At 39.9% G+C, this 14,128-nt stretch overlaps 2 protein-coding genes and 3 long non-coding RNA genes across 6 annotated transcripts; 3 read left to right on the forward strand and 2 right to left on the reverse strand.

Moving 5' to 3' along the window:
- Positions 1-40: 40 nt before the first annotated feature.
- Positions 41-3,953, forward strand: LOC116927660 (extensin-2). The gene is given in 3 exon segments (XM_032934705.2): positions 41-181; positions 466-1,269; positions 2,719-3,953. Coding segments are annotated over 3 exon segments (1,863 nt in total). The 5' UTR covers positions 41-177; the 3' UTR covers positions 3,774-3,953.
- A 1,279-nt stretch (positions 3,954-5,232) lies between these two features.
- LOC123474719 (kelch-like protein 21) lies at positions 5,233-6,843 on the forward strand. The gene has a single exon (XM_045177194.1). The coding sequence runs from the start codon at positions 5,632-5,634 to the stop codon at positions 6,715-6,717; it is 1,086 nt and encodes a 361-aa protein (XP_045033129.1). The 5' UTR covers positions 5,233-5,631; the 3' UTR covers positions 6,718-6,843.
- A 677-nt stretch (positions 6,844-7,520) lies between these two features.
- LOC116927683 lies at positions 7,521-8,879 on the forward strand. The gene is made up of 3 exons (XR_004396740.2): positions 7,521-7,703; positions 7,809-7,832; positions 7,892-8,879. It is a non-coding gene; the product is annotated as an uncharacterized LOC116927683 (long non-coding RNA).
- Positions 8,880-9,621: 742 nt separating this feature from the next.
- Positions 9,622-10,621, reverse strand: LOC123474720. 2 transcript variants are annotated; one of them, XR_006649653.1, is made up of 3 exons: positions 10,381-10,621; positions 9,970-10,316; positions 9,622-9,878 (listed from the first exon to the last, which is right to left on the reverse strand). It is a non-coding gene; the product is annotated as an uncharacterized LOC123474720 (long non-coding RNA). The 2 variants fall into 2 exon arrangements; XR_006649652.1 differs by having other exon boundaries at positions 10,399-10,620.
- Positions 10,622-12,164: 1,543 nt separating this feature from the next.
- Positions 12,165-13,388, reverse strand: LOC123474724. Its single transcript, XR_006649660.1, has 4 exons — positions 13,294-13,388; positions 13,017-13,129; positions 12,621-12,866; positions 12,165-12,556 (listed from the first exon to the last, which is right to left on the reverse strand). It is a non-coding gene; the product is annotated as an uncharacterized LOC123474724 (long non-coding RNA).
- Positions 13,389-14,128: the final 740 nt, after the last annotated feature.

Here is a 14,128-nt window from a genome sequence, read left to right on the forward strand (position 1 = left end):
ACTTGTAATTTTCAATGCCATGGGCTAGGGGCGTGCACATCAGGCTGACAAAAATTCTTATAAAATGAGGACAAAATTCAGTTTGAATCAGTCGAGTGGACTCATCGATAAGCAACGGTAGTAAAGAGAGTCGTGTTATCCAGCTGTTCGTTACCAAGTCAAATTTCACTTATTATCATGGGTAAATATCTTACGTTAATCTCACTTTTGTTTAGAATGATTTCAATTTTTCTCGTAGAAGCCGGTCATTTATATCAAACATGTTTTGAACCGGAATTTCAAGCTAGATTTTCAAAGTGATGATCGCATTGTTTAGTTTTATGTACTCAGGATTTACATCTTGTAATTATGGGAAAACCAGGCTCAATTATTGAATCTAGGATATTGTTAAAAACTGATGCATTATGTTTTATAAGGCTATTTGTTTAGATCATAACTTAAACCGCATTCTTTTTCAATATGCAGCTAACTACGCCACATTGCTGCTATTGGCTGTTGTTTCTTTGATGGCTGGAGAGGCCATGGGTGGACCGATGGGATCGTCTTCATCCGGGTACTACACCACTCCGGCGTCCTACTACACCAGCAAGGCTCCTGAGTACTACACAACGAAGAAGGCTGAGTATTACACGACAAAATATGCTGCCCCGAGCTACTACACCGAACCTCCCAAGTACTACACGACCAAAGCGCCGGAATACTACACAACTACGTATGGTGCTCCGACGTACTACACCGAAGCCCCCAAGTACTATTCGGCTCCAAGTTACTACGCAGAGGCACCCAAATACTACACAACGAAGGCACCGGAGTATTACACAACGACTTACGCTACATCAAGCTACTACACTGAGGCTCCAAAGTATAACTCTGCTCCCAGTTACTACACCACTGCTGCTCCTTCGTATTACGTTGAACCTAGCTACTACACTACAACGTATGCTGCTCCATCTTACTACACTGAGGCTCCCCAATATTACACCACAAAGGCTGCTGAATACTACACAACTAAAGCCCCGGAGTACTATACCAAGAAAGCTGAATACTACACCACCACTTACGCTGCCCCTGTTTACTACACTGAGGCTCCCAAGTACTATCCGGCTCCGACCTACTACCAAAGTGAAGAGCCACAGTACTACACCACCAAGGCACCTGAATACTACACCACCACTTATGCGGCTCCCAGCTATTACACTGAGGCTCCAAAGTACTACTCTGCCCCAAGCCACTACCCTGAAGCAGCTCCTAAATACTATTAGAGGCAAAGTTTTTTTAAAGAGCTGAACATTTCATCTCCCATATTTATTCGTTCATCCCAGTCTTTGTGAAGTATAACATTAATGTTAAATGAGATGTTTCATACAAAAATGTCCTCGTTAACCCTTCGCATTCAATTTCTTTCTCTTTTCTTGCACTTGTGTGCAAAACAAGGGTGGCATGGTGAATCGAGTTTGTTTCACGATAGGCCTATATGAAGGACCTTTACACCTTGACGTACAGTATACCCTATGGTAATTCTTAATGGCAGACTAATGAGGAATAAAGAATTCCGTTATTACCTTATTTCTTAATTATACGTGAACAATAGTAAAATCTTTTAATTATAATGACATTTGAGTTTTTAAAGTGAAATTACGTAAGAAATAATGTCCATCAACATAGTCCTACATGTGATAGTAAACGTAGTCGTATACGTACCGTACGTACGTTCTAGTTAACTAAATATTTGTTCATGACTGCAATCTGCTCAGTTATCACGACGTATGCCCCATAAAGGATTTTTGATCATGGGTTTACTTCTTGGATACACAGGTGTAATATTGGCACTTGAATGCAAACATGAATTTTAACATTTTAGCAACTTTCAACGATTCATATTTGACAATGAATAAAGGACTTTTTTCTTGCAATTACCGACTAGGAAAAGAAAAAGATTGCATCATTTGTTACAGCACAAATCACATCTTTTTGTGTTTTCTTTGTCTCGATGTCGTCAGCCAAATCATTGGAATTAATCAGTTAGCGGATACATCGGGGTTAATTAATAGATAGTTTAACTAGTTTTACTATTATAATAAGAGTTTTACAATTAACATTCTCTTGTGCATATTGTTTTAAAGAGAAATTGATATTCACGTTAAGGATTGTTGTTTGACATTCAGCAATGTTCGCCCTTTCAAACGTGATCCTACACAACAAAAGCGCCAAGCCAAAAGGGTGGGGTAAGAATATTGGCTGTTACGTCACTACCCGTAAGGTGCACGTGTCGTAAGCGCAATGCCAATGAATTGAAACAGGGTGACTTTGCACTTTTGCAGTCATATAAAATGAGAGGACAGAGGTGTTTCAATTCAGTGTAGTAAGCAACTTGGACAGCAGCACGACATCTACCATTAGTTGTACTTCACATCGTGTTTTCTAACTCTAAAATGACGAGTAATTTATCGTTTTATTTAATTATTTAATCGTAGGAATTGAAATTGCGATTCATTTTGATTTCAATCAATCGAAATGAACTTGTGTGCATCTTATTATTACATCCAGGTGGATTCAGGACATAACGTTTTATGTATTGTCTTGTTTCAGCTAACTACGGCGCGATGCTGCTGTTGGCTGTCGTTACCTTGCTGGCTGGAGAAGCCATGGGTGGACCGATGGGATCGTCTTCTGGGTACAGCACTACTCCGGTGCCTTACTACACAACGACGTATGCAGCCCCCAGCTACTACACCACCAAGGCTCCCGAGTACTACACAACGAAGAAGGCCGAGTATTATATAACAACATATGCTGCACCTAGCTACTACACCGAGTCACCAAAATACTACACGACCAAAGCGCCTGAATACTACACCACAGCATCCTACTACACCACTACATATGCTGCTCCGACCTACTACACTGAAGCTCCCAAGTCCTACTCAGCTCCAAGCTACTACACTGAGGCTCCGAAATACTACACCACTAAGGCACCGGAGTACTACACAACGTTTTACGCTGCACCAAGTTACTACACCGAAGCCCCCAAGTACTATGCTGTCCCCAGCTATACTACTACTACCGCTGCTTACTACACCGAAGCAGAAGCAACCAAGTACTACGTAGCTCCGATTTACTACACTGAGACCCCTCAGTATTACTCCACCCCGTCTTACTACACCGAGCCTAGCTACTACACAACAACAACCTATTCCACCCCAGCTTATTACCCTGAAGCTCCAAAATACTACTCGGCACCAAGTTACTACACTGAAGCCCCGGTTTACTCTGCTACATATGCCAAGCCAAGTTACTACACCGATGCACCACAATACTACACTGCCACTTCTTATTATACCACTAAGGTCCCCGAGTACTACGCTATGGAAAAGGCCGAATACTACCCTACCACTTATGCTGCTCCCGTTTACTTCACTGAGGCTCCTAAATATTCGGCTTCAACCTACTACCAGAACGAGGCTCCGAAGTACTACACCACTAAGGCGCCTGAATACTACGCGCCTACTTATGCTACCCCAAGCTACTACACCGAATCCCCCGTCTATTACACTACAACTTACTCCGCTCCCGAGTACTACACCACCAAGGCTCCCGAGTACTACTCAGCTCCAAGTTACTACCAAACTGAAGCCCCCAAATACTACACCACAAAAGCGCCAGAGTACTACACCACCACTTACGCTGCTCCCAGTTACTACACCGACGCTCCAGCCTACTACCCAACATATGCAACCCCATCTTACTACACTGAGCCACCAAAGTACTATTAATTGTTAAGATTGTGTTGTCCATCTAGCTCGATGAAGTGTCAATTAGATTTTGTTTTATCATTGGCAGTCCTCGTTCCAAATTAAGTATTTCCTTGATATATATTTATGCATTCACTAGTCGTTCCATACCATTGTGGTTACTCAATGAAATGATGAATAAAAATGTATATTGTTACCTAATCCATTATTGTTTCTATTCTTTATCAAATAAGGTGGGTGAAGGCAATTTCAATTTTACTCTGAACAGCTTTGTAATTCTGAAAATTAATTTACAGTTTAATATTTTAGAGTTATATTATAAACATTTGTGAATCTGTTTATGACATTATATCTTCAGATACGTAGTACAGAATATTGACTTCGTTCATTACGTTAGCCCATTGGCATAGAGAATTTATTGGGCATCTTTAAATCTCTTGTGCCTGTTAACCAACCAACGTTAACCTGAAATTTCTAATTTAGGGAAATGCTTAAATATTCGGACTAGATGTTAGAAGTTTTTGTTTGCCAGTTTGAATTTTAGTTATTGAAAAAAAAAAAAAAAAGGGTTGCGCTAAGCACTTGATTGACTTGCTATTTTAGTAACCTCCAGACCTGCCCGGACGGAGATCATATTGCTGTACTATATGATCCACATCGTGACATCAGCTGAGGGCTCTTACCTCTCTATTCAGTCTTGCATTGCAATGGGGGGCCAATCCCATTCCAACGCTTCACCTTTCGAGTTGTAATTGCTTACAGACTCTTGGTTACTAGCAATCCCAACATTGGGAGGGTACCCAGTCATTTCAAGTGCCGCTACACATAGAAATGCACTCAACTCTTATATACCGTGAATTTAGGCACCAAACCACGTTGATAACAAAATCGGGCAATTTTCGACATAAAATAACTAACTCCCATTTAAATTTTGAGAAACTATGACGTAATGTCTTAAATGAACATTATTGGGAAAACAATGATGAATATCATTTGACTTGACTATAAAACAAATAACTTAATTAAATGTTTAAAATTTCATATTACTTTCAAGCACTCACGATTTAGGGTGTGGCATCACGCATGAACACCGTTAATGACATGCAAGAATCCTCCATATCACCTTGCGGCTGATATTGGCACTAATTGGCTCACGCATTGTTTAGGTGTTATTCCAGTTGTCGGAAATAAAACAATCTAGGATCGTCACTACTAAATTCTTGCAGTTATAGTTATTCCTGCAATTCCAATCTTGACATCACGTTAATTCATTAACTCATTAAAGTACATATTCACTTTTTTCCTTCAAACTGGTGAAAATTAAAAGCAAAGAAGCGAATGTGCGATCAGTTGAGAATAGTCTGTTTTTCTCTGGTTACGTGGCTTTAAATCGCAATTGCCAAAGGAAAAGTAATTGCTAAGTCTAAAAAAGTCTATTGCTACAGTGTTCGTTCAAATAATTGGCACTCTGTGCACCACATTTATTCGTGCACTATAGCTCTTCCATGAAGAGTAACTCGGCTTTAAAAACGCGACATTTTCATTCGTATGTGAGCCGTTGGTTAACGTAGATGTTGCATCTCCGCCGCCCAATTGAATAACGCCGACGGACATCGGTGCAAAGGGGAAGGTAAACTAGAAAAGAAGAGAAAAGGAATGGGCGTTTTCGAAGAAAAATCCGTGCAAACAAGTGCAGCTTAGTGTCACTTGATGTAATGTCGTCTCGGGTTGATGTTCGATTGTGCTTGATTTAATCTCTTGTGTTTCGTTTCGCCAAGGAGGAAACTCTCAAAAACTACTTGGGTAAAGGAGAGTAGGAAATTCAACAGCTGTGCCGAGTGCAATTAATAGTGTGTTTTACTTCATTATCTACTAAGTAATGTCGGAGAAAAAGAGTGTGCTTCTGGAGGCAAGTACGAAAATGGCCAGTTTGTCAGATTCAGATGTTTCTTCTTCGATATCGGTGAATGTTCCATCAGACGTTCAGGTAACAGCGCTATCTGACGGATTGTATCATATCAAATGGGTATTCGACATCAGCTCAATTGAAAACGCAAGAGGAAGCCAAGAGACGACGTTTAGACTCGACCAATATTCCTCAGCTTTCTACAAGCTCACCTTGAAGTACTACAAGCAAGATCCTGAGCCTGATCAATGTGAGTGCTCACCCGATACTCAGTTCATGATGAATCTCAAGCTGAAGCGTGAAGCATGCCCAACATCACAGGGGTTAATTTCGATGGATGGTAGGGACCAATCAGCTGCTGTATGGGCTCGGGTCGGTAGATGTCAGAAAATCATTTTGGACCAGTTACCTTACATTGTATGGAAGTCCGAAACGTTCCCCGTCATTCCAGATTGGGATGCAACTGAAATTCCTTGCCAATTTTGGATCAAGTTTTATCAAAGTGTTGGAGAGATTAACGCTCATAGGCAATTCACGAACTTGTACGTCAATCAATTAAACTGTGACGTTACGTTCAGTTTCGATGAGATCAATGAAGACGAGCCGATCGGTGGTCATGTCTTCCTTTTGTCGGCCAGGAGCTCCATCTTCGCTGCCATGTTCCACGGCGAAATGCAAGAAACGAGTACAAGAAAAGTTTGCATCAAAGACATCAAACCGGATATTTTCAAACAATTGCTCCATTACATTTACTCTGGTCGAACATCGACAAAGTTGTCAGAGGAAAACGCCCAGCCTTTGTTTGTTGCGGCCGATATGTACGACATTGAGGACCTGAAAGACGAGTGTGTTCAGTTCTTGTTAACTTGCATCAAATTGGAGAACGCTATTAATCTAATGGCGTGGGCGCACGTCCATGCAGTCGATTCCCTTAAAGAAGCAGCACTCGCTTTCGTGGCATCACATGGAAAAGAAATATGCAAACAAGATGATTGGGAGAGGCTGATCAAGAATTATCCAGATCTTTGTTTGTTAGCCACTCGAAGCATGTGGAAATAACACTCTCTGTCGGGCAGAGTATCTATATGTTGACAATTAAATCAATTTCTAAATTGGGATGTTATGTCATCAAGATGGAGAAAAAACTGAAATCTGTTTAATAAAAAATCTGATTTGGTGCTGCAACTTGTCGAGTTTCATTTGCCAGTTTGATAAATTGCGTGAATTTTTTCATGCTTGTTCCATAATTTAAAGCAAATTGAATATTAAATGAGAAATTTTACCTGAGAAATCTGGGATGTATTACGTTCACTGCAAATAGATCGAACCAATTCTAGGAGCCCTTTAACGCTCTTTCCAGGAAACAAAAACGTAAAAAAGGGTAAGACTATTGGCTGTTACGTCATTACCTGTAAGGTGTGCGTGTCGTCATTTCAGTTTGCATTTTTAACAATTAAAATGTGGAATCAAATTGTCTTTAAGTAGACAGATTGTCTTGCAGGTTGGTTTTCAGATGATGTAGGAGCCTACTTTTATTTTCAGTTTGCTGATATCATGCTGTTTACAACAAATCTCAAAGCAAAGGTAAATAGACGACTTTAAACTAATGAAATTCCATTGTCAATATCACTTATGTCTAATTGAAGCAGAAATTAAATGATTATTTGCAATTTACGTATCTTCAGGGTCGCAGCCGAGTTGTCGTCATAACTATTTCGCTGATAATTTGGAGTTAAGTTGTTATCGCACGTGTGAATAACTATTAAACTCAAGCGACCATGGAAAACATCAGTATCTTATCTCTTATCTCTCACATTTTAGTTTCTTTGACTAGCAAAAAGATTTCAGTAAAGAGGAAAGAATTGAAGTTCGTGTATGTTCCATTAGAAAGTTGAACGGGATTCTCTAAATCGATTACTCTATTTGTTCTTTCACGATTTTTTTAGGCATTGTGCGTCAAACGCGATAATCTCTATCGGCCATCGCTTAAGAAGAAAAGATAAACAAGAAAACTAGAAAAAATGAACTGGCGTGTAAGGGAACAGGTAACCTACGTGGCAGTTAGTAATTTCGTCTAAAGTATTACATGTTTCGTTTCTCTAAACATTTTTCCCTTTGTTTGTTTGTTTTTTCTTTTTTCTTTTGTCAAGGAAAAACTTAATCCGGGGAAAAAGGTAAGAGGAAATTTAACGTCTGTGCATATGCGTCTATATTCTATCGATCATGTTATTAGATATTACTGAAGAAGAAGAAAAGCAGATTAGCTTGAACGCAATACCCATTAATGCAATCACCCATCCCAACCAACAATCTGCCTGGGATTTCCTGGCACGGGAACACCTTCACCTGGTAGAGCAGCGCCTGGAACGGGAGCGCCTGTCGAATATAGGTGCTTTACTGAAAAAGCACGCATCACCTGTACCTGATTTTCAAGTAACAGAACTGGATGATAATTGATTTAAAATTCAAGGGACATTCAACACCACCGAGTATGAAACGTCACGCCAAGAGGTGAAATTTAAGCTCAACCACATTTGTCCGGGGCTCTTTTCCTTTCATCTTTCCCGGACGTCCTACCAACCGAACCAACTCGGTGCTGATTGCGAAACTTCCAGATCCAGCTTTGAATTTATGGTTGAACTCTCCTTAACACGATGACGTGTTCTCCAAGGAGCTCACCTCTCGTTTGCTGTGAGTATAGTCACCGTAAGCTAACTGCTGTTTGGGCCAGCATCAACGCAAGTCCGACATTCTTTTTGAAGCCGATCTCTCCAGGTCAATGGAAGTCCGCAAAAAGGCCTTTTGGATCTCAACGTTTTGAGTTGAAGCAAACAAAGATCCCTTGCGTGCTGTGGATTAACTTTTCAAGAACTTATGGCGAGATGAACGCACAGATGCAATTCGTGAGTTTGTACGTCAATCAGTTGAACTGCGATGTTACATTCCATTTCGACGCAGCCGAAACAGACGAGTCAATCGGTGGTCATGTCGCTATTTTGTCGGTCATGTAATCCACCTGCATTGGCATGAAAAAAAAATCCGTTTTCTTTTTAGCAAGTGAGAAGGAAGGGGATAGAAACTAACGTTTACTAAAATGGAAGCGGCACAAACCTTTTCTAATTCTTAGACTACCACTAGTGCTCGACTGCCACATAAAAGTTCAAGACTTCAAGCGTAAACAAAACAGAAAAAAAGCCTAATACATCTTTTATTAATAATGAGTAATGTCGATGAATAAGTAAATAAAGTACAATGTATAACAGTTAGACGCAACACGACGAATGCTTCAACAAGAGAGAAAAACTCTACATACAAATTTTTCTTTAAATCTATTGCACAAATGCCACCTAGCGGTGAGCTGAAGACAATCGATAGGCAAATAGCGGTCGGGATGTGCATACGTTATTTCCGACTCACGATTACACTTACACGTCTCACTATTCAAACGTATTATAAATGTGTAATCATTTTCTCAGTTAGAAAACTAATCAGATAAACAGATAAATTAAAAAATATAGAATGAAGTTCATTTTTTCTTTATATCATTGTGTTTAATTTTGTTATCGAAATCGTACATTTCCGTTCCATTAACGACAAAAACCTAAAGCTTTGTAAAGGGTGTTTGGATAGTAAGAAGAATGGTATAAAAGACTTGATGATGCAATTTACGGGTAGTAACGGTGTTGGATCGCTAGCACCATTACTGCGGAATACTGTATACGTAGTAATGAATAACTTATCTGATGCTAATTGCATGTCGACGATGGATGAAAAAGTGACGCAAGGATTGGACAGTTTGAATAGCGTTGGATTAAGACAACGTTGGCTGGTCACATTGGGAACAAACACTAAACTCTAAATAGAGGAAACTATAGGTGTCCACATCGCTTATGAAGCGTGGATTAAATCTAATGCATATACGACGTACACACCCACTCTTTTGTCGCGTGTGTTTAGATAGTCTCTGCTTCATATTAACATGTATTTATTCAGTCAGGGTTTTAACAATTTTTTTAATTTTATAGCCTTTGCAGTTGAAAGGAATGTGGACAGGGGCAACTGGAGCTCGTATTCGTGGACGGGAGCGACGGGCAAGTGATCACCTTTAAGCTGGAAACCGGCTTCATCAGCGGCCCATGTCAAAGTGAATATCTGACCTTCAGGGGAAACCCAGTAAGAGGATCCTTTGTTGGTGTTGCCTAGGACTTCACCGTACGATTCTTTACCGTAAGAGTCGTACGGCGATAAAAATACAAGCTGTCAGTTTGATTTCCTTTTAAAGACTTAAAGATTAAAATTTGGCCCTATTACTTGGTTGCTTCTGTTGTGGTGTAGTAGGCAACTGTAGCGATGATATAGCTTGGGGCAGTGTAAATAGTAGTACTTCAGAGCTTCAATATAGTAGCTTGGTTTTGCGTAGCATAATCTGTTGTGTAGTACTCTGGTGCCTTTGTTGTGTAATATTTGGGGGGCCTCCTTGTGGTAGCTTGAAGTAGTGTAAGTTGTGGTGCAATAAAGTGTTGCATCCGTGTGGTAACTTGGAGCTGAGTAAGTACTTCAGGGCTTCAATAAAGTAGGTCAGAGCAGCATACATAGTAGTGTGGTAGGATGATAGCGTAGTACTTAAGTGGCTTTTTGGTCCGTACTTCTTTAAATCTCTTAGAAGTAACGAAACAACATTAGATAGAAGAAGTGGTAGGGAATTTTTTAATTTGTTTAAACCTCTTTAACCTTCATCACCTTATATTACATTTCTTTACTAGGGCAAGAGTTTGTTTGATAACACGTATACGATATTGAACTTTGTCTTTAGAACCAAACAAAAAGGCGATTTGTTTTAACTAAGAGAATAAAACAATATAAACATTTAAAGAACTAGATTATTTCCTCAAGAGCAAAATGTAGCAGAATGCACTAGCACACCAAAAACACAGCAGACGCCCGGCCGTGGTAAACGGCACCTGGTGGCAACAATGACAACTGACAGATCATTATTGTAACTTCAAGACGTCATTTCCCTTAATGTAGGAGTGATACTCCTCCTACAGAAGAACTGCTGTAAACCAGAAAAGGAAGCAGGCGAGCGGGACACAGCTTTAAAAGGTAATAATTTGCATTTCTTTTTCCCAAGTAAGGTAAGGTAAGATGTCTGACGTAGCATATGCGTTGCTTGGTCCCGAGCTGCCTGTGGTAAGTCCCCAACCGCACGGCAGTACGCATAATATGCGGGATCAGGTAACGTGGCCTACGTCTTAAAAAAAAAAAATCCCGTTAACCCCCTCCGACCATAGCCACTGGATCGCCTTACGAAAACTGCTTCATTGCGAGGAGAGTAGAGTGGACGAATGCTAGGTAATTATTAGGAGTAGGAACTCATTGTCGGGTTGGTGCAGTGGTTCGAGTGGTAGCATGTGCATGTGGTGTTACAAAAAAAATTCAGTACCACTGGGGTTGTCAGTAGACCGCATTTCACGCGCCGCTCAATGGGTACCCCGACGTAATAAGATTACGTCAGCGTGCACCTACCACTTGTGACTCCAAACCACGAACCAAGCACACGGTCATTCCTCCAATACTGTGACCGTACTTCGCGCTCGTTGGATTCGCATCCTAGCGAATCAACGTCCTGACAATGCTAGTGTTAAAGAAAGATAAAATTTAAAAAATTTAAAAAATTTAAAAAAATAATAATTAAAAAAATAAAATAATAGTAGGATACTAAGTGACTTGATCACTTGAGCAACTAACTTCCGCCTCGGCCTACGGGCCAAAAAGGAGCACGGGCATGGCCTCGGGGGCAGTTCCCGAAGGCGCTCAACCGTGAATAATAGTAAACTTATTCTAGTTCAAACATAGGAAATTTTCTCCTCCAAAATTGTTGCTATACTATCTTCGTTCACACGCGTAAAGCAGTAGATCCTTTAATAACTAAATCTTTGCTCATTTTGAATAACCGTTTGAGTATTTTCTTTTATGTTGTACTGTTTATTTGGCATACCTCTCAACATTAAGGAAGGCCATGTTTCATTAATAGATTGAAGAGAAATTGATCGGATACGGACGAGGAGTAGTTGGGTCAATCCGCGCGGATTTGACAAATCCGATGCGCGACCAAAACTCGGATTTCGTTGAAATTTGGTAAGTGAATCAATAAATATGTTTGAAATTTATTGGCCAAAGGATTTTTTTTGCGCAATTAGGGGAAAAGTTACAGCAAAATGAAAATCAGATTTTTTCATTTTGCCGTAACTTAGGATTTTTTCCGCGTTTTCATTTTTATTTATTTAAGACTAGTTTTTATTTCTCTATTGATTTTTGAATAAGTACATCTTATTCAGTTTTTCACGCTCTTTTTAATGGTATTTTTTTGTTTCAAAATTTTTAAATTTAATTACGTTATTTAACTTTTAAATGTTCAGAGTGTGTCTTACAAAAGTAGACCTGAACAGATTCGCTTCTGAGATTTATTTGTAATTTTTGCACTAAAAAAAGAAGACATATCATAGTATATGCTCTATTTTTTTCGCTAGGGTTAAATTCTCCATAGTGCCGATTTAATTGTTTGAAATCTCCCTATTTTGATGTAAAATATTGGCTTCGGCGGCCATTTTCACTCATCCCTTTTCCCTGTCTCCCCTTTTTGACCTTGACTACCCCAGGCGGTCTTGGCGGATTGGTCAAAAAGGGGAGACAGGGAAATCGCGGATTGACCCAGTTACAGGAAGTGCGGCACTGATTGAATGGGGAGGATTCGTAAGAGGCGATGACGCAGAAATTGGCATCGCTGGAAGTGCAGGATAGTTCACTGGTGCAGGTGTAGGTGCTGCAGATGCGGGATAGCCCATTGCTCCTTGCAATCCACAAATGTCGAACAAGAAGTTATGCAACATTTTTCGCCCTGTAATTTTACACCAGCCATTAAGATCAATGTTTCACACTCAATGGAAAGGAAACCAACATACCGTTTTCAGTCAAATCATGGAACTAGACTCCGTAAAGACGGCGTTCAGTATCAGCAATAGCGGAAATAATATGACGCGAAGATTTTGCGACGCAACGCAACCCTTCTGCAACCTTGTCTACGCTGTCACCATGGGTCAGTAATACTGTTTGTCGAGTCTCTAAGCCTTTAAACAATGGACACTCCGTTTCTACTTGGATCTCGAATTGCCCATCTTCGCAAACATCTTTTCTCTCCACCGTTCCACCTTAACAGAACGAAAGAAAAAACAAACAAAATAAAATAAAATAAAATAAACGTTCTATTTATTTTATGACATAATTGTTATTTCTGACATGTTAAATACTGCTATGAAATAATTTGAATAATAAAAATTTAATAAAACAGAATTGGTTACCTAATTCCTTGTTGAGTAATTGCATGCATAACAAATCCCCGGCACTGGAAGATCGCAAGTAAAGATTGTTGGGTCGTATAGTGGGGCATCCGCTGCGTAAACTGAGTTGAGACCTGTTCAAAAGTAATGTAAAATTCATTTTTGGCTCAACCATTTCATTAACTTGACCCTGAACATATGTATACACTACCATGTTTTCAAAAGTTAAGTGAAACAATAGCATTAAGCAATAAGCCAATTTAAAAATGTCTGATTTGTTTTTGGTTTCAATGTTTACCTCCTGAAATTATAATTGCTTTATACCCTTGTTGAAGCAGAAGGGCAGCTGGGGTTTCGAGGGCTAGAACATTGGCAGATTCCAAACATTGGTCTCTGACTCTGCAATCAATAACCTAAAATAAGAATTTTTTTATTAATAAATTTTTTATATCATCTATCTCCCATGGCTTTGTGAATAGGTGTCTGCCTGGGAAGCTGAAGATTTTCGAATAAATCTCCTAATAGTATCCTCTAATAGTATTTCGGGGCTGGATGAGGGTACTAATAGCTAGAAGCAGAATAATAATTCGGAGCGTCAGTATAGCAGGTTGATTCAGCATAAATAGGGTGTAGCTTCGGCTTTGGGTGGGTAGTACTCCGGAGTCTTTGTGGTCTATAATGTTAAGGAGCCTAGGTGTAGTAGCTGGGACTGGCGTACGTTGCATAGAGTAGTAAATTGGAGCCTCGCTATAATACCTTTGAGTAGCATAGTATTTAATGGCTTGAGTGTAGTATGTTGGAGCGGAGTATATGGTCGTGTAGTATTTGGGCGTTCTGGTCGTGTAGTAAGTAGTTGGGAGACTAGGTGTAGTAGCTGGGAGCTGCATATGTGGTAGAATATTCGAGAGAACCTTGGTGCTGTAAGAGGGAGCAGCATACGAGGTGGTGTAGTAGGGCGTAGGGGTTGTGTAGTCTAGTGTCCAGATGAGGACAAACCCATCGGTACCCACCGATGTAGCCATCAAAATGGCAAAAGCAAACAGCAGCATGACATCGTAGTCCCCTCCAAATTCAAAAATTAAACAGTTCAGTAATCGATCCATACAATGAACTAGTGAGGGAAACATTGTAGT

This window comes from Daphnia magna, linkage group LG7 (genome assembly GCF_020631705.1).
Source record: "Daphnia magna isolate NIES linkage group LG7, ASM2063170v1.1, whole genome shotgun sequence".
Taxonomy (NCBI): Eukaryota; Metazoa; Arthropoda; class Branchiopoda; order Diplostraca; family Daphniidae; genus Daphnia; species Daphnia magna.

Excerpts from the sequence above, each read along its gene's own strand:
- LOC123474719 (XM_045177194.1), top strand. The coding sequence starts at position 5,632 with ATGTCGGAGAAAAAGAGTGTGCTTCTGGAGGCAAGTACGAAAATGGCC.